The sequence below is a fragment of the Gekko japonicus genome, unplaced genomic scaffold, assembly GCF_001447785.1.
Source record: "Gekko japonicus isolate JY-2015 unplaced genomic scaffold, Gekko_japonicus_V1.1 scaffold117, whole genome shotgun sequence".
Classification (NCBI taxonomy): domain Eukaryota; kingdom Metazoa; phylum Chordata; class Lepidosauria; order Squamata; family Gekkonidae; genus Gekko; species Gekko japonicus.
In genome coordinates this window covers 598,163-618,108 of record NW_015173676.1, presented here as the reverse complement: position 1 = coordinate 618,108, position 19,946 = coordinate 598,163, and the positions used below count along the sequence as shown (strand labels likewise).

At 43.7% G+C, this 19,946-nt stretch overlaps 1 protein-coding gene across 1 annotated transcript in view; it reads left to right on the top strand.

Moving 5' to 3' along the window:
* SMS (spermine synthase) overlaps positions 1-19,946 on the top strand; it is a 61,370-nt gene that overhangs the window by 30,903 nt on the left and 10,521 nt on the right. The window contains exons 6-10 of the mRNA XM_015422956.1: positions 2,296-2,450; positions 4,149-4,238; positions 5,118-5,232; positions 5,546-5,625; positions 17,300-17,415. Coding sequence (XP_015278442.1) covers positions 2,296-2,450; positions 4,149-4,238; positions 5,118-5,232; positions 5,546-5,625; positions 17,300-17,415 — 556 coding nt within the window. The remainder of the gene's footprint in view (positions 1-2,295; positions 2,451-4,148; positions 4,239-5,117; positions 5,233-5,545; positions 5,626-17,299; positions 17,416-19,946) is intronic.

Sequence of the window (19,946 nt, the reverse complement as noted above, 5' to 3'; positions counted from 1 at the left end):
CTTGTAGCATTGGTGTATCTGGCTCGATTTGCCAGGAGCTTTCTTGGGGGCAGTAAGAGGTGAGAGGTGTGAGGGGGAGTTGGTGTGTGGGAGTGGTGATGTGGTGGACATTTCTTCAAGTTCATGAGGAAGGCACGCATTGAAATGGCTCCTAGAAATGTCCTTTACTATCTCCCCATAAACATTCATACCCTGGCCCTGCTCCTACACCTGACAGACACCGGCCTGGCTGGTGTTGGGGGGGATTGCATTTAAAGGCATCGGGGAGGCTGAGCCAGCAGCAGTGCTAAGGCAATCCTGCTGAGCAAACCTCCCCGGCGGCTGTAAGCATCCCAGCTCCTCTCCTACACCTGACAGACAACTGCCTGTCCAGTGTAGGAGGGGGAGGGGGGAGGAGTATTAGAAGCCACTGTGGAGGCAGGGCTGGCAGGATCACTAAGGCGTTACTGCTGGGGCAGGCTCCCTCCTGGCTTTAAGCACCCTGCAACCACTGCTGCACCTGACAGACAACTGCCTGTTAGGTGTAGGAGGTGGGGGGAGTCTGTTGGAAGCCATCAGAGAGGCTAGGCCAGCAGCTTTGCTTCATCTCACAGGCGGTTGGCCACTCCTGATTTCCTCAACTGTCATTAGCTCTCTGCAGTCCCCTGTAACTGTTGGGGTGTGTTTTTTTAACTCAGAACACTGAGCTCTGCAGCTGACCAATCAGAGAGTGGGGGGTGCAGAGAGGCAGCTGCCTGGCAGCCGCATAGGAATCAATGGGAGGAGCACATTTCCCCCGTTTTGACCCACTTAGGTGTCGAATTTCTAAAAATCCCGTCTTAGTGCGCACCTATGCCATGGTAGGAGCGCTCTCCCTGAATTTGGTGTCTCTAGGTCCAGCGGTTTGGTCTGGGCGTTGATTTTACGATGAGGGGATTTTCTTTTATGTATATAGATGATTGAGGGGGATCTATAACAGTGCAACAAATATGAAATTGAGCAAACTTCAGAGGATGGCGGAAGACCGGAAGGCCTGGCATGATCTGGTCCATGGGGTCGCAAAGAGTCGGACTTGACTGTGCGACTGAACAACAACAAAATAACAGTGCTAGAACAGAGAAGTTGATAATGCTTATTTCTTCCACACTTGACGTGTTTGAAATTCAATCTTAATGCGGGAAAAGTTGGATCCGATAAAGTGATCTCTAATTCACAGAAGCTTATGCTTCAATAAATATGGTAGTTTTTAAGCTGGAAGGAAAAGAAACTGTATACAGGTTTCTTTTGTTAACATATAGTTATCCTAGGTGTATTAAATGACTGTGTGTGACGGTCCTCTTTGGGCAGTGTGTTATAAGCAGTATGTGACTGAAAAATCTTTTAAACATTTGTGCCTTCTAGTGGCTCTAGCTTTATCACTGATATTCTATGTCAGGCTGATCACAAAGTAAAGGTATGAACTATCTGGAGATATTTTAGACAGAGGAAAGGGTTCCATTCTTGTCAAGAACATGACTGGTTACCTTTTTCTGCATGTGCAGAATAAATGGTGAATTCCACACAACAGTAATCTCCCAGTGTTGGGATGTGGGATGTGTTTTAAAAAGAATTCTGATGGTCTTAAGTCTATGTCACCATATATTGTGAATAAATGGAAACAATCCTAAGCAGTATTACATTCTTCTAAGACCATTGATTTCAGTTGACTTAGAAGCGTGTGACTGCTTAGGACTGCCCTGTAGGGTTTTTTTTTGTAAATTTATAATAGCATTTTTAATGTTTTGCTTTTTATGTGATTTATATTCAAAATAATAAAAAGTCACTGGATTCTGTAAAATAGAGAAGCTTTATATGCCGATTTTTTAAAATAGTTGTTCTGTAAGATATTTAGCCTCATACTTATTCAGAGTTACACAAAAGTGCTTAGAGATACAGCTAGTGTACAGGAAAGACATAATTAGAAAGTTCCTATCAGGTGGGTAGCCGTGTTGATCTGAAGCAGCAGAACAAAGTTTGAGTCCAGTGGTGCCTTTAAGACCAACAACATTTTATTCAAGGGTATTATTCCTGTTTGGTCCTTGCATCTGTTAAATATCTTCATTGTGCTGTATGCTAATTTGCTGCCCACCCTCTACCTATATGTATGGACTGGTAACTTCCATTTCATTATATCTGAAGAACTGTGTGTGCACATGAAACTTATACGTTGACTAAAACTTTGTTGGTCTTACAGGTGCCACTGGACTCAAACTTTGTTCTTTGGAAAATTCCTGTTATTTTATATATATACATATTTGAATTCTTATGCTTTTCAAGATCTCGCTGAGAGTGACCTGGCATATACGCAAGCTATAATGGGCAGTGGCAAAGAAGACTACACTGACAAAGACGTGCTTATTCTTGGAGGTGGTGATGGTGGAATATTGTATGAAATAGTCAAACTGAAACCAAAGATGGTCACCATGGTAGAGATATCCTTTTAATAAGTCACCTGATTTCTTTTTTTTTTAACTATCTTATTTCCTATAGCAATGTATGATGCTGCTGTGCAAATAAAAATGTGTGTGTAGGGGATCAAGGCCCAGGGTTTCTGTTTCTTCATACTAATATGCGGTAACATGAAAAATTAAAGCTGTAGTTTCCTTGCCCCAAGAAAACAGCAACATTTGTGCATATATCATAGAGAGGAAAAGGGCTGAATCTGTATAAAAGGGTAAAAAAATGTAGAAGATTGACTGGGGCAAGAGAACACTAGGCCAAAGTGGAAGAGTGTGGGCTACAGTACAGATGGTCAAGAAGAGGGAAGAGAAAGGAAGACTGGGCATGTGGGAAACAGACAATTTGATGAGTGAGAGTAGCAAAATGGACAACTGGGTGGATGGATGAGGGAGCAGAACTTGGAGATTGGGTAGATGAGCAAAGATAAGGATACAGAACACAAAATTAAGGTGGGTAACTGGCAGGGGGAACTAGGCAAGCCAGCAAGTGAGTGGAGAAATAGACGACTGGGAGTGGAGGGGGCCGAATAGGAACCAACATAAGTAGAAGCAACCAGTGCAGGGGAAATAGGATTTCTTATCCCTTTAATTCCTCACTGGTCCCATGGTTATCTACTGAACTCCCTGTGCATTTTATCTTTGGAACTCTGATTGATTTCCACTTTTAAGAGCATTTTAAATTCTGTGTTTTGTGTGCAGTAGTTTAAACATGATCCAGCTAATATAATTTAACTTGTAATTCAGATAGAGGCTCCTTGTTTCCCTCAGTGCTTTACTAAGTTGTCTTGAATTAAAATTGGGCTGCTGTTGATATACGAAGGATATTCAGTCTCTATGAGCTATGCTACCGTAAAATAATCTGTACATAATATGAATATAGTATTAATAGCATATTGTATGGTTATTTGTGGAAAAGTATCTAGATATATGTGGAGCTGTGGTGGCTCAAGTGGTTAAGACGCTGAACTGCAGGCTGCGGAAGGTCAGTAGTTCAGCAGTTCAAGACCTGGGTGCCACAAGACAGGGTGAGCTCCTGTCTCTAGTTCCAGCTCCTGCCAACCTAGCAGTTCGAAAGCAAGAAATTGCAAGTAGATAAATAGGTACCACTTCGGTGGGAAGGTAACAGCGTTCCGTGCGCCTTGGTGTTTAGTCATGCCGGCCACATGACCACGGAAACGTCTTCGGACAGCGCTGGCTCTTCGGCTTTGAAACGGAGATGAGCACCGCAACCCTAGAGTCGGATTCGACTGGCTTTCGAGCAAGGGAACCTTTACCTTTTTATCTAGATATATAGATTGAGTGCCTTTAGAGTTCTGTATGACTTGAGAACTTAATATATTCTTAGATTAACATGTTTAGGGTCAATGTATTTTGTCATTGATTTATCAATTGATAGATCAGTTAATTTATCAATTGATTTATCAGTTTTGTATGTCTCATTGTTTAAAACAAACTCGGTGATTGTATATTCTGGAAAATATGGCAGGATTTGAATTAATTATGCCGATGGGACAAAACCGTTCATCAAGCACAACTTCTTAGCACACCCATCATTTAAACATGATGTTTAAATCAGACCTAAGTCTTGCTATTTAGAAAGAATGCTAATAACACTATTGAACATAATAAACACAAAAAAAAGATTGCTAGATTCTTAACTGTGATTCAAACATTGATCAAATGGTGATTGACGGGTGTCGGAAATATATGCGCAAAACATGTGGAGATGTCTTGGACAATCTGAATGGAGATTGCTATCAGGTAATCTTTTCTTCAGAGCATTCTGCATGGATGTTCAGGAGAAGTATTTTTTGTTATCAAATCACTAATGTTACAGTGCCAGGTGTCCCTAATTCTGTGAAAAAGAATATAGTAATATGAATTACATGAATTATATAAGATATTTAAAAACCCTTAGCCACATTATGAAGAAGCAGGAAACTTAAGTCTTTGAAGCAGTTGGCTTTCATTAAAACATTCTGAAATGTGGTGATTTTAAAAGACCAAATGCATGTATCTTCACAAAATAAACAGCGAATCAGTGGCAGAGAAACATTATTGGTAGTGTCTTCTTTCAAAAACAGTTGTATGAATTTCTCTCTAAATTACGGTGTCATCTAGAGTTGCTCAGTGAAGAAGTGTCATCTATATTCAGCACAAGCTGGCCAATAATACAGATACTAGGCATCTGAGGTATACTTTACACACACACCTGATTATTACAGGAACTTTGTCACAGGTAAAATCCAGTGTGTGTAGGTTCTTATGTAAGAGTCATGTCTACTGTGTGAATGTTAGGTTGAAGTGAGCCTGCTTTGCATACATATCCTATCACACTGTTTAGCAAAGCCTGAAGCCTTCCTCTAACTGAAGTGACTATTTGGCAACAGGGCCATTTTGGTTGGAGGAAAGCTTCATATTTTGCTGACTCAGAGAAGAGATAAGATACAGGCCAGGGCTAAGGGCACTTTTTAGGTATGCATGTGCCAATCATTTTCTATATGTCATGCTTAGCTTTACTATGATGGAAGAGATAGTCTTGCTTACTAGATCCTCCCCCCCACACTTCTGGAACCCCCCCACTATCAATAACTCAAGGACTCTTGCCATAATAAGCCAAAATTCCACTACTCTTTTCAGGTTCTAATAGAAGACTGTATTCCGGTACTGAAGCGGTATGCCAAAGAAGAAAGGATGTTTGATTATGTAATTAATGATTTGACCGCTGTTCCAATCTCTACTTCTCCAGAAGAAGGTTAATATTTTTTCCTGTGTATGATCTTTTTAATGCAAAATCTTGCAGTTGCATCTGAATTAGAGGAAGTGCTGGATAGGGATAGGAGATACACATGGATTTCCCATAAAAGCTGGTGGGGGGCGACTGTGTGTGTACACATTCATGAGTGCCCCAAAGGAGTAAGGTTGGAGGGACTGTGCAGCTTTATATGCTGTAGGACAATCCTTACCCAATCCCACAACATGTGGGTGTTGTGTTTGCACTGGGAAAGATTTGTTTTAAAAATGTCTACCTGTAAATTGTAATTTACCATTCGAACTTTCAATTTTAGATTCCACATGGGAGTTTCTGCGAATGATTCTGGACCTTTCAATGAAAGTCTTGAAACCTGATGGGAAATATTTTACACAGGTATGGCAGATGAAAGTAATTATCCTTATGTAATTAATATCACCTCAGTGGGGTTTGAAGCAATGTAACAATTCAAACTGTAACTTGTCTTCAGGATGAGATTTTGATTATCTCTCAGTATCACATGCTTGTTCCATGTACTTCTTCTGTCCCCAAAGATAGATGGGAATGTAGCAAGCAGGAGAAAATCTATTTATTTGATTATGGAATCTGTTAAAAGTGAATACTGAGAAAGAAGGGAGGGTGAAGAGTAGACATGGTTCCCATTAGCATTTGTCGTGAACCTGGGGCCACTAATTTTGTATGAATTCTGACTAAAACTAGACTTCAACTTATTGCTTAAATGTGACTTATTTAACTGACTCATCGGTGTTTTTCTTGATTCTAGGTAAGGATAAAATACTGTGTCACTTCAATGTATTTCCAGGAACACTGGGGTTATTACAGAGCTCTTGCAGCTGTTAAGATTCTGATAAACAGTTTACTGCCTGAGACATCAATTTTTTTAGAAGAGTCTATAATGTCCAACATTCCTTATGTCAGTCATGCTCAGTGTCAAAATAGGTTGCTTGTTCCTTAATTATGCTTTCAGATTACACTTTCTTTGGCTAGTGAAAAAGTGTAACAAAGTTGTTTTTGGATTTGTCTTAACTTTTCTTTTAATATAATAAAATACTTTTCATTTCTTAAAAGTAAAAAAAGATTAAGAGCTTAAATGAAAGGGGATTGCTTTGGCATGCATGTAGCAAACGGTCCTGTTCATCTGTTAGCATGAAAAAAACTAATATTTAAGCTAGATAAAAACAAAGCCAAATAGCTCTTGCTGCTGAGAAAAAGTACAAGACATGCATGATCTCTGTTGCATGAATAAAGCTGTACAATTTCTCTTTACTGACCACTGAAATTTTTTTACTCCTTCAATGCCATTTATTTGAAGAACAGTCCCACATTTTAAAAGCCTGCAAGTCACTAGTGTGTGCACTATACAGTTTGACCACTAGAGAGAGCTGGATAACTAAAAATGTCATTGGACATTCTACAATCCAAAGAATGTTGTCTGCGAATGTACCAGAAGTTAGTGAAACACGTGACAATCACAAAATACAATTCAATTCAGATGGTTAGCTTAATTTCCATTTATAGGAATTTTAAATGGTTTCAGTACAATTCTCAACAGTTAACATTTTTAATTCAATTTGATTTATTACAATCAAAGATCAGCAAATACCTTAAAATGTTACATATAGCTAACAGCGAAATACAGCCAGACAGCTGGTACAGGTAAAAATTTTGGTTAAGACAACGTGGATTTTAAAATTTCCTAAGAAATAATAGTTTTCTGTCTGTTTAGGATAGCCATAGCACAAAATCTTGCTACCTTAGCACTAGTTTCATTACACATATCAGCTAAAATAAGAGTAAAATAAAACTGATTAGACCTGCCTGGGTAGGTGACAATTATTGGCGTAATATATTTAGAATGAATCTCATGGTAAAATCGACGAGATAAAAGAATGTGCTCAATTGTCTCGACCTGTCCACAATTTCAAAACTCTTCCCTCCAGCCCCCAGAATATATATCTCCCTTGCAGGAGGGCAGATGGGAGAATATTTAATCGTGCTAAGGTAAAGGCTCTGCAGTGCTTTGGGAGTTCTAAAGGTAACTGGATGGAGCCAACTTTAGGTTTTTATTTCTCACCACTAAAAAGTGTGAGGCTCGTGCTCTGTCCATTTGGAGAGAAGTGTCCCATAATCTTTGTTTGACAACAGCTTTGGCTCCTTGAAATCCAAGGTGTAAAAGGGCAGTACTAGAGAAGCCTAGAAGTGCCAGTTTGTATTCTATTGTTAACATTTTCAGTGATGGCCAGGTTTTTAAGATAAAAGAGAGAGAATAAAAATCCTGAAGACTGGAATCTTATCCATGACTTCATAGTTAAAAGTGATGCAATGAGCCCTTGATCTGTACTGTCTTTTTTTAATTGAGTGTGTGTATATTAATTAAGCAAACTCTGGAGGACAGTGGAAGACAGGAGGGCCTGGTGTGATGTGGTCCATGGGGTCGCGAAGAGTCGGACTTGACTGTGCGACTGAACAACATTTTTTTTTCATGTATAAGGTGCTTTTTGGGTAAAAACAGGTTATCACAATGAGAATATAATCTGAGGGTCCAGAATTCTACATATGAGAGTGCCATAAACTTTGGACTTTGACTTGTTCGTACATGAACAAATGATGTTATTTTTATATGCCAGTTACCAAACACTTCATTTTTTAAAACATCAACATTTGGGATTAGTTTTTATATTGGTGCGGGATTCTGGGCTGGAGGTATGACAGGTGGAACCAGTATCCCTCCTTTTCCGATATCTGCCAATCCTTTTGAACCCTGATGGTCTGGAGAGAAAGTCAGAAATGATTTGTCAAGTCAGTGCTGTTGGAACACTTGGGTGGAGGAGGAGGAGGAGCAGAAGAGAAAAGAGCCGTTTAATGGAGGTTTGAGTCAACTAGGGATTAGATGTTCCTTAGGGATCTTCCTCTATGTCTAGTCTCATGAGGTGAAAGTATATAGTGTGGTGGGCTGGTATTGAATGCACTATGGATCTGATAGGTAGTCTTTTTGAGTGATTGGAAAGCTATTTGGGGCAGGCAATCTTATATTCTAATAGGGAAGTCAGGATATCTTTGGATATTTAAGTCTGGTGACTGGGGCTGTGAAGGGACAAGACAGATTTTTCTACAAACCTGGAAAGCACTCTAGATTTCCAGAAAAATGTGAAATCTAAAAAAAGAAGAAACACTTAAAAATCTGAAAATGTAACTTTAACAAATGGATTCCTTCAATGGCTGTTGCAAGGCAACCACAGCATTCCAAGCTTAGTAATTCCGGCATTAGTAATGAACAAGTGGCACCCACCCATGATACTCGTGGCGGGGGGGGGGGATCCCCGTGGGGGGGGGGGGGGAAATCTCATATCCCACAGACACTTTCTCCCCTGCAGTTTCCAGAAGCACTGACCCCCCCCCCCCGTGCCTTGTTTGGAGCTGCTCCTGACGGCCTCACCAAGGCTTCCTCCCTCACCCTTCCTCTCTTGGTGGCTCATCCAGAACTGCCCTGGACAGGCTCACTGAGGCTTCCTTCCCCCCTTTCTTCTCTTGGCTCCCAGGCTCCCACAACACATACCTGCTCAACAGCACCTGGGCTGTGGGAGGCTGACCTGGCACACTGGAGCCTTGGGGGAAGGGAGGAGGCTGCCGGTGATGCAGCAGCCAGCCAGCAGTGATGCCATGAGACCCAATCCCTCGACCAACACTGAGCCCTCAAGCTTGGAGGAGGCGCAGGGAGGAGGCCTCAGCTGGGTGGCACCAGACCACGAAGTGGGTGGTGTCAGTATCTTGACCCTCTGTGCAGCATGACTGCGGGCCCAAACAGGCCATTGGCTGGCTGTAGGGGTGTGAAAAAATTTTTTTTTGGCACAAATCGGATTCATCTGAATCGGGCAGAATCAATTTCAGCTGGTAGAAAGACCTCACGCCTGTCAATTTCGGCAGTGCCAGCCCATTGGGGAGTCTTTCGGCCAGCCGAATGTCAATATCGGCCCCATTATATCCTATGGGCTATTGAAGTCAATGGCAAAAACATAGGGTATATTCTGGGAGCTGGAGGGGAGGGGTTCAAACTCGCAGGGTTTGCCCCCATCCCCTCCATTGTTCTCTTTGGTGGGAAAAATATGTCTTGGGGAGAGGCTCCAGCAGCTACCCTGCGAGTTTGGTGCCTCTCCCTCAAAACTCTTCCCTCCAGCCCCCAGAATATACCCTATGTTTTTGCCATTGACTTCAGTGGCCCATAGGATATAATGGGGCCGAATTGCTGCTAAAATTCGGCGGCAATTCGGTGGCAAGCCAATTCATATCAGAGAATCTGAATCAGGATGCAACAGTCCGAAAGGGGCCCAAATGGGCCATTTTCGGGCGTGCATTTAGTTTAGACGAACCGAATGCACATCCCTCGCTGGCTGCTGTCATGCCTGTCCCCGACCCGGCACCTGAGAGCCTGGGAAATGAGGACTCTGCACCTTTAACAACCTCTGAAGCACAAGAGTCCTCATCAAACCTAAGTGCCGGGGAGGATGAACACCAAACTACAGGACAGCTGGCACCTGAAGCTGATCAGGCAATACCTGGCCCTAGCAGCTCGCCACCCGACTCGCTGCCACCTGTGGACCGGCTGAGAAACCGGAGATGCCGGGATCTGGCAATCAGGCACAAGGAGGCACGCTTGCGTGGATGAAGATAGTTAAGCCCTGATTACTGACAGAAGCAAGGACTTTGCAAAGGAATGTTAACAAGATAACGAGCCAGCACACTATTTGAAGAGACAGCTGGCTGCAAGCAAACTGCTGGCAGCCTCGTCCGTGGACCAGACGCTTTGCACCTCTCGCTCTGTGTTGGCTCTTGACTGATCTCTAGGTTCCTGAATCTGGTCCATGTTTTGGCAATCCCTTTGGCTATGCTTCTTGACTACGATACTGGACTCTGACTGTTGGTAACATTGATGACGGCTTGGTTCTGTGTATTTGGAACTGTTTGCTTGGACTCTAGTTGCTCCCTCTGGCTGACTCTTGGACTTGCCTTTTGACTTTCCCTCTTTGCCCGGCCCCCTGGCTCTTTTGTGACAGCTGCCAGGCAAGCAGAGCACTGGTGGGAGTAGACCAGGGCCAGCTGAGGGCCCCTCACCCAGGGGTAAGATGGAACAGGCAAAGGGCAGCCGGGCTCATAGCTGCACTTGGCATCCTTGCCACTAATTCCAAACAAACAAACAAATGAAGCTGGGAACAGACAGAAGAAATGAAGTGGGGGGCAGTGTTGAGGCAAAGTCCCCAGGGCTTCCTTGCACAGCATGCCACTGTTTCCAAGGGTAAGTCCATTCTCTGCACAGGGGCGGTTGTTGCTGTGGCAGTTGGAGCAGCAGCCAGGATGGTTAGTGGTGCTGGTCCTGCACCTCAGTGAGTGAGTTCCCTGCGCATGCCCAGAGTTTAAGTATCCCCCCCAGATTCTTTTTGAAACATCTTAGATTTTTCTGCACACCTGGGGAGTGCCCCAAGTGTGCAGGAAAATCTCTATCCTCCATATGCTCCCGATGTGCTGATTTAGATATCCGCATAGAGGGGGCATGGATGTCAGCTAGCTGCCATATTTTGCTTGTTTCCTTCCCTGATCCTGGCTTGCTCTGCCACTTGCAGTAAACAATGCTAGGGAGACGGTGAGAGCCAGTACTGCCAGATGGCGCTATCTGTCTGGCCTTGGGAAGGAGGGAGGGCTTGCGTTCTACCACTGGTGTGAATCTTTCGGCTCCCGCGCGCGAATTTCATTTGCTTAGCCATTTGCCTCATCCTGCTATATGTAAGGATGTTTCCACCGTCATTCCTAACAATAAACCTGTGGACATGGTAACAGACCTGTAGTCTAATAAAGCATAACGCTTCCCTGGAAACGTGTGTGGAGATTTACTTGCTGTTGAACCTGACAGAAATGGTTAGGAATCTCTTTTCCTCCATCGAGCCGAGTCTCTCCCGAGCGAGATGAGCGGTCCCGGTGGGGCAGGGGTTCCTACCCCGACAACCACGTCAGTGGCCACCCCGGTCACTACAACGGTGCCTACCCCGGTCACTACGGCGGTACCTACCCCAATTACTACGGCAGTGCCGGTGACGACCCCAACCATGGCAGCCTGTGACAACAGCGAGCCCAGGAGGGCCAATCTCCACAGATGGAGGGGCCACTCTAGATCTACGGTTTTGTTTATCCCGGTGCATTTGGGCAGAGGAGTGACCTACCGCCGTAAAGAGAGGGATTGGGGCCGGCATCTCTGCGACTCCACACAAACTACCTGGTCGATGCCAGGGAGTAGGAGTCGGGACAGTATCTCAGGGAGATTCGGAATGACCCCGGGTAGACCCATCTCTTTCCCACCGAGATTGTCGGTCAGTCCAGGTCTGGACGTGGATAGGAGACTGGATGTGTTGGAACTGGACTGTCGCACTATAATGCAAGACATGGGACAATTGCTCCATAATTTGCTGGGGATCGTGGCCTGGGCGGTGCAGACCCAACTGGCCGCCCCACAAGTTCCCCCCCGTCCCCCCCCCCCCGTGCCGGCCCCGGGACCTGGTCAGCCGGTCCTGCAGCCAGCTCCACCACCATCTCCCCCCCCCTCCTCCGCCGCTGCCTGGGCAGCCGCAGGTCCCGCAACCGGTGGGTCCAGCCCCACCGCCAGCAATACCATGACCCAAGGACTTGCTTGATGTTACGTTTGATGGTGACCCGGAGAACCTTTCTTTCTTTATCGTACGGGTGATGAAGTTTGTTGAGCACTGGGCTCACCTGTTCCCCAGTGAATAAACGCAAGTGGAGTTCATCGCTTCCCGCCTGTGGGGTGCCGTGACTAGCTGGTATGTGGGGCTCCAGAACCTGGAGGCGATGGAGTTGGAGAGCGTTGATGCCTTTATGTGGGCGCTGCGAGCCCGGTTCGAAGACCGCACGGCGGGCGAGAAGGCGGAGGCATTCCTCCGTACTTTCAAGCAAGACAAGTTATCCATCTGGGAGTATTCCACCAAGTTTCACCGGCAAGCGGCCAAAATCCGGGACTGGACTGACCCAGTGTTCACGCAGGAAATGAGATGCATCCTGCAAGTCCCTGTGGGTTCCCACTTGTTTATATATATAGCTAGGAACTGCCAACTTAGGTTTCTTAACTGGGTACATTTACTACCCCCTCTCCCATAAATAAACCCTGTTCTTACTGCATTCATTCTCTGTCCTCCTCCTTGTTATTAAGAGCAGAAAAGGCCGGGGGTTACCAGGGCAGGGGAGAATGTACATTAGGAAGTGTGGTATGGGTAGATAGTTCGCAGTACATTTTACCATCATGAGGACAATGGCACTGGGCTGTGTTGGGGTTTTCCCACCAATATATTTTTGTGCCAGCTCCTGCCACCCAACCCCCTTTTTTTTAAAAAAAACACACTTGGGATTACTTTTGGTTGAAGAGTGGGATACTGAGCTGGAGGGAAGAAGCAACTGAAGTATTTGGTAAGCATATGAGGAATGACAGAATCCTGTATGAATTTATGCACGCGTTTCTCTTCACCCGTATAAAATGTGCCTTGCATTTTTCTGGTTATTATTTTTTAAATGTTGTGGCTGTTTCCATTGAATCATTTGGCCTCTCTTTTTAATTAAGATGTGATCCAGTGCTTGTCTTTTTGCACCCTTCACTGCTTATACTATCACTAGCTCCCCCCCCCCCCAATCAGTTCTCTGCATCCTCCTTTGGCCCCTCTGCCCAGGTAACTTGATGCTTCTCTCACTGCAAGACATTGTTTGTTCTCTATCTCCATATTGTCTCTTGGTTGGCTTCCCTCTTTGGTTATCAGATTTCCAAAGACCAGCTGTCTAGTTTCCCTCTCTATCCAATCCCGTTGAAAGCCCAACCCCATTGAGCTTGCTATGAAATTCTTGTCCATTTGCACCCACCTTCCTTCACAGCAGCTGACCTGATCATCATGCTTTGCCTGAGGACTTTCTATCAGTAGTTAGCAAATTCACGAATACGTATAGTGTTACAGCAGTTTAGTAAATGGCAGAAGCTCATAGAGAGGCAACAGGTGTCACTTCCAGTCCCTCCCCTTTATAGAGAAAAGCATCCATCTTGCTGCATTCAGTACTCTGTAAATATATTTGCTGCATCTTAGGAGCGCAATGGTGTTGAAAAAGAGCTGATACGAATCTAACTAATCTTCATGATTGTGGCTGATGGTTATAAATTATGTTAATTACTTAATTATAAACAAAAAGACGATGTGTATGTTTCAATAGCTTTGTAAAGATAGAGTTGTATAGTACAAGGACAGTGGTTTTGGTGCAAATATTAACTATGGTAAAGAGTGAATGGGCTTAACAAATGGGAGATTTAGCATATAGACATTCATATTCATTCCCATGATTTGCTTGCCACATTGTCTGCTGTGGTGACTGACTGCCGTTTATGAAGATGGTGAAGAGAGCTGAATGCCCAGGACTGTCTGCTGAAGTAGACTGTAGATTACACTCATTATACAGATGTTGGTCATGCCATTAAACTACCTTAGATGTCCCATAAATTACCTAGCACTGTTTTCTATTTGTGATTTCTAAATTATACACACAGGTTGTTTATGCACTATCCCATTCAATTTGATGCTGACAAAATTATATGCTTTGTGAAAGGCAGCGGAACCAAACTGCTGCTGCAGGGCTTTGGATAATAATAGATTACTAAACAAGTTTATGCACTCAGCTTTCTTACCTTGTCATTAACCTTTTCCTTTCCACGTCCTGATGCTTATAGTATCTCTATAAATTCATATCATTTGTGAAATAATAAATTGTTTTTCATTGTTTTACAACATTAACAAAACATCTATCAAGAAAATCTATCAAGAAAAAGCGAACAGAAATTAAGAACTATGATAAATTAATTTCCTAATCTTTTCCTACCTTCCCCATTTATCTTAATTCTCATTTCAGTAATATATAGATGTGATCTATTGTGGTACATTCAGTAACATAATGCTTCTTAGTGTCATTGCTGTATTATCCTGTCCCATGCTGCTTCTTTAATTGCTAACCATTCTTGCATAAAATTGGTTCGTTCTTTTGTCTGTTATGTTTTACCCTTATTTGTGGGGAAAATTTATCCATAATTTAATATTTATTGCTTAGATACCTTTTCCTTTACATTATTTCATCTACCTTTCCACCTGAAGGGTCTTGAAATAGCTTATAACAGGTCCAAATCTAAAGCAATTTCATCACAATATTAACATTAAACCACCTAAAATAAGTTCAGGGATAAAACTGGTGTCTTGTCTCTTTTAATCCAGTTTTAAGGTCTTCCAGAAACGTCATTCAGTTCAAAGGAATGGTGGGAGGGTGTTCAGTTCAGATGAACTTTAGAGGAAGGGTGAGAGGGCCTGTGGCTCAGTGGCTGAGCATCTGTTTGACAGGTAGAAGGTTCCATGTTCAATCCCCGGCATCTCTAGTTAAAAGGATCAGGCAGAAGGTGATGTGAAAGACCTCAGCTGATACCTTGGAGAGCCACTGCAAGTCAGAGTAGACAATACTGGCCTCGATGGACCACTGGTCTGATTCAGTATAAGGCAGCTTCATGTGTGTTCAAAAAAACCACCACCCCTCCCTAGATTCCAGTCAATATTTTCTCAGCCAAGACTAGTACTCACAAGAAGGTGCCATGACTAGATCTCAGAACCTGGGTATGATGGTGCATTGTAGGTATTTCTTCAGATAATTGGAACCCAAGGTTTTTACAGCTTCAAAGATGGAGATCTGCACCTTGAACTCAGAAATACACTGGCTGGGCTACTTTCAGGGTACTACACCTTCTTTCAAGGAGCTGTTTATGATAAGCAATATCCAGTGTGTCAAACACCTTCAATTTATTTCACTAGTCAGGGAGAGCAAGGATCAAGAGGACAAGTAGTAGGCCTCATATTGAAGTATATTGCCATGGGTTGAATCAAGTGAAATATCCATAGGACTCTGACAGGTGGACAGTTCAGAGGATTCAGTATAACTGGATTAACATGGAGCTGATTTTATGTATAATGTGCATAGCAAATGGCTCACGATGAGAAGCTGAGGGTCCCAGACCTAAACGGCATTGTCAGATGTCAGCATGCGGACATCATGGTGCAGAGAACTATTCTTTCACTTTGCTAACATCACTATTATAATGTTCCTGGCGTTTTAGTTCAACTGAGAACTAGCCTAGATGAAATTCCGTGTGAGGGAGAAAACACATAGGACCAATTGCGTTGAGCACCCTAGAATCTCCTGATTCTAGAAGCCTGCCCGGTATTCATTACAACTATTAATCATGACAGCTAGAAAATTCACAAAGCTGTTAGATCCATGTTTTTTCATGGATAGACCTTTCTGATTGGTCCTCCAATGCTGCATGTGCTTAAACTTTGTTTTAGTCTAAACCTCCCCAGGTACTAATCTGTCCATCACTGGATTAATCTTCTTCCACAGATTGGATGGATTGTAACCTATACCAAACACCAAATCCAGCATATGACCAGTTATGTGCATGGAACAGTCCCAGGGTTGTCATGGTGGCTTTGAAGTCCTAAAATGGACTAGGCAGTGACGCCTGGGCATGGATTTTGAAATACTGCCAGTGCTATCATAATCCCACACCTATCCCCTTCCTCACATATGTCACTTGTTTCCAGACAGCAAGCAGCTGAAAAGAGCTAGGTTGCTTGGGAGGAAATTCAACACCCCTCAAGAGATTTCTTCTTATTCTCACCCCACATTTTCCAAGACTCTGGGGGTGTCTTGGTAGGGCATGGGTCACCACAAGGTTAAATTAGTTTCCCTGAAATCCCCCTGATGTTTGGAGTCACTAAGATGGGAGAAGAGTGCTGCTTAGGTGAGCAGCTAGGCAAATAAGTTGGGGTACAGTGCGGTCTCACACAGACCTTTTAAGAAAGGAGTTTATTTAACTAGCATGAATTCTGTTCAAAATGTGCCAAGACAGATGAGGCTAGAAACATCAGCTTGTAAAGGATACACTTTCTAGTAAATAAAACAGAAAGAGGAATACTAGCTATCTAGACTTGAAGACTTGTTACTTTGCATTCTCAGTATTTCCCCTACCCCGAGAGGATGGGCTTGGAATGACAGGAGGCAGGATGGAGGTTCTCTGTTCTTCCTTGGGTTGCTCTGTTTTAAGCCTTCCCCTCCCAGTGGCTGTGGGGGCCAATCCTAGCTCTGGGGCAGAGTCACTAAAAAGACTGCCAAAGTTCTGTTACCCAGTCCTATAATATTTTGCTCTCTATTCCTGACGCCTGGAGATATTAAAACCTATCTATCTCTTCTTCTTGACAGTGGAGTCCCAATTATTTCTGCTTGCCCACAATAAAAGTATAGGTTTCTTTTCCTGAGTGCACCAAATTTATAGCTTTTTATAGCTGTTTCAGAATTCTCTGTATGATTTCTTCTAAGGCAGTTGCCCCTCATCCACAATACGGTCACCCTGGGAATCTCCAAACACTTAGATCAGATTAGTGTACCCCAAATTTTATTAATCTTTCCCTCTAGAATACCAAGGATATTTTTGGTGTTGTGAAATATTTAATTCAGACAGTTAATACTTCCTCCATTGAACAATTCTAACATAAAGGTATTTTATTACACTATTTCAGAGGGGGTACTGCATTGGGTCTAGACAATTACTCCAGTTTATGACCTATCAGGAAGGTAGTCAGCATGATTCAGTCTTTCAAGACAAGTGCAAGCTGTGAATGCCCTGTTATGGAGTATGGGTTAGGATTCAGAAAAACAAGGTTAATTTATAAGTTTGACTTAACTAGATCAGCCTCTGATTTGAGATATGTTGTATTTGCATTTATAATTCCTGAACTGTGATGGCACATCTCTAATCGGATGTTCTCTGTAATTGTTTTAAATATATATCTTTTGCCAGGTGTGTTTTAACAGAATAATAAAGCTAACTTTTGTTCTTCTAAATAGTGTCTGTTGATGAAACAGTGCTTTGATGTTCAATGTAACTGGTATGTAGGTAATATTTTTTCCTTTTGTCTTGAAGGGAAATTGTGTCAATCTGACTGAAGCCTTGAATCTCTATGAAGAACAGCTTGGCAGGTTATATTGTCCTGTGGAGTTCTCAAAAGAAGTTGTGTGTGTTCCTTCCTATATGGAACTGTATCCTTGGTTAACACAACTAATATAAAATCATGCCTTACAAATAGTAACAAAATTGTACAAACCAACCAAATGAGTGATTAATAGAACAAAATAATTGACTACAGATACATGCCTTTCTGTTACTGTTCATAAAATGTTGCATGGCTCGGCAGGAGCTCATGGAGTTATTAAATCAATACAAAGCAATGTAAATAATACAAATTGTTATAAGAACTTCTTAAAGCTTTGATGACATATATTTATTTATGAAGTACAGACTATTTTTGTTAGTCATCTAAGTGTATGGGTTGGCTGATATAGGTGGAAGTGATTTTTATCTTATATTCTAATAGCGATGTCCAGATATCTTTGGATACTTAGATCCAGTGATAGTAACTGTGAACAGGCAAGACAGATCTTTTTACAAACCTAAAAAGGGCCCTAGTTTTGTAGAAAAAATGTAAAATCTAAAAAACATACATTGGGGAGTTTAAAAAAGCCAAAAACAACAAAAGCAGTACCTATGGCTTTAAGCAACAGATTCCCTTAGTGGCTGTTGCTAGGCAACCACAGTATTTCAGCCTGGGGTCTGTCAGTAAAGGCAGGGAGAGGAAGCAGGGCCCTTTCAAGGTCTATTTTGGCCTTTGAGGGAGAACTTTTTAGGGTCAGGCTTGACTATGGTTGCCAGCTCCAGGCTGGAGATTTTGTGGGGGAGTCTGGGGGACAGATCTCTGTTGTCTGGAGATCAGTTGTAATTCTGAGAGATCTCCAGGTCCCACCTGGAGGTTGTCAACCCTAGGTCTGGCAGCAGCTTCTGGTTGACTTGATACCACCCTATTTGCATGACTCAACTATGCCTGGCTGCTTTCTACTATTCAACAGCAGCCACCCTACAAAAAGCCAGTGTAATGTAGTGTTTAGAGCTCCAGAGTAGGGAAGCAGGAAAAGCAGAGAGGCTATGAGGGGACATGAGATGCTTCCCGCAAGTCTTTGTGGGTTCCCACTTGTCTATATACTATTAGCCACATCTGCGGATAGCTAAATCCACAGATCAGGATCACACAGAGCTAAAGAGATTTTTCTGCAAACTTCCCACGTTTGCAGGAAAATCTGAAAATTAAAAAAAAATGTATTTGATCTTCTTCGTGGTCTCTGTGCATCACACCCTTGGGATACACTGCGCCTGCGCTGAACCTTCTCGGTACCGATAGCTAGCAAAAAGGGATTTTCGCGCCTCTCCCAGGTCACGCGCCGGCTCCACTGCGCATGACCAAGGAGGGGCACGCAGATCCCGCCAGTTCTCTTCTGACCGCCGCGCTGGTAGGACGCCTTCTGCTTCGGTCTGTTAAGTACCAAATTTTTTTTTTTTGGCTAAACTTGCGTTTAGTTACTTTCTTTTTCTTTATTTTTGTAGTTAGCATTTTTCTCCGGGTGTTTGTTTCTTGTTTTCTCGTTTTTCCCCTCCGCTGGCCTATGGCCCCGCGGTGGGGTTGTTTCAAACGGTGCAAGACTTGCGGCCTTAAAATATCCCCCACCGACGGGCACTCACTTTGCCTCGTCTGTCTAGGGGAGTCGCACTGTGTGTCTAAGTGCAGACATTGCCGGAAGTTTTCGAACCAGACGAGAAAGAACAGGGCAGCTCGTCTGCATTTGGCTTTGATGGAGAAGGCTCTATCCCCTCAGTCCTCTTCTCCGTTGGACACGTCCGGACACGCCTCAATGTCGACCCTGGCTGCGGACACTTGTCCTCCCGTTCCGGGAACGTCGACAGTCGCAACCGATGCTTCGGCACCGAAACGTTCGACGCCAATAAAAGACCACCCCGTACCTTCCAAGATCCGGAAGCAGGGGATATCTGATGCCGTACCTTCCAAGATCCGGAAGCAGGGCAAAGACTCACAGCAGTCGAAGAAACCTAAAACGGACAAGTCAAAAGTCCATAAGGTTTCAGCTAGTCAAGGCCGAGATCTCACGCAAGAACCTCAACACCCGATTGGTTCAGATCTCGACATCGACCTTACTCAGCAGACAATTCAGTCGCAATCTGATATGTCGAGTCGTCAATCCTCTCATGCTTCACCGGAACGTGGAGTCGATGATAGACACCGACCGGCGTCCCCTCCCTTAGCCTGGGATGAGAGACAATGGCACTACTTATATGGGAACCGATACCCATACCCCTGGGCATTCCCTCCACCGCCCCCACCAGACTGGGATCGTCAATCGGTGTCATCCCGCATTTCGCACTGTCGGGATCGATCCTCGATATCGAAACAGTCGATACCGACACTTCCACCGGGTCCGATTGCGCCCCCGGTCAACACACCGGCACCGTCACAACCGGAATTACCCGGGTCATCGGAACCATCCAATGTATCCTCCGATTCAGACGACTCCTCTGAACATGTAGAGGACGTAAATATACAGCTCACCCCACAAGATGTGGAAGCAGACTTGCCTATCTCTCCATCGGAGGATGTTAAGTCATATGGAGACTTTGTGCAACGTATGGCGTTAGACCTATCTATGACTCCCACTCTCGTTGCCAG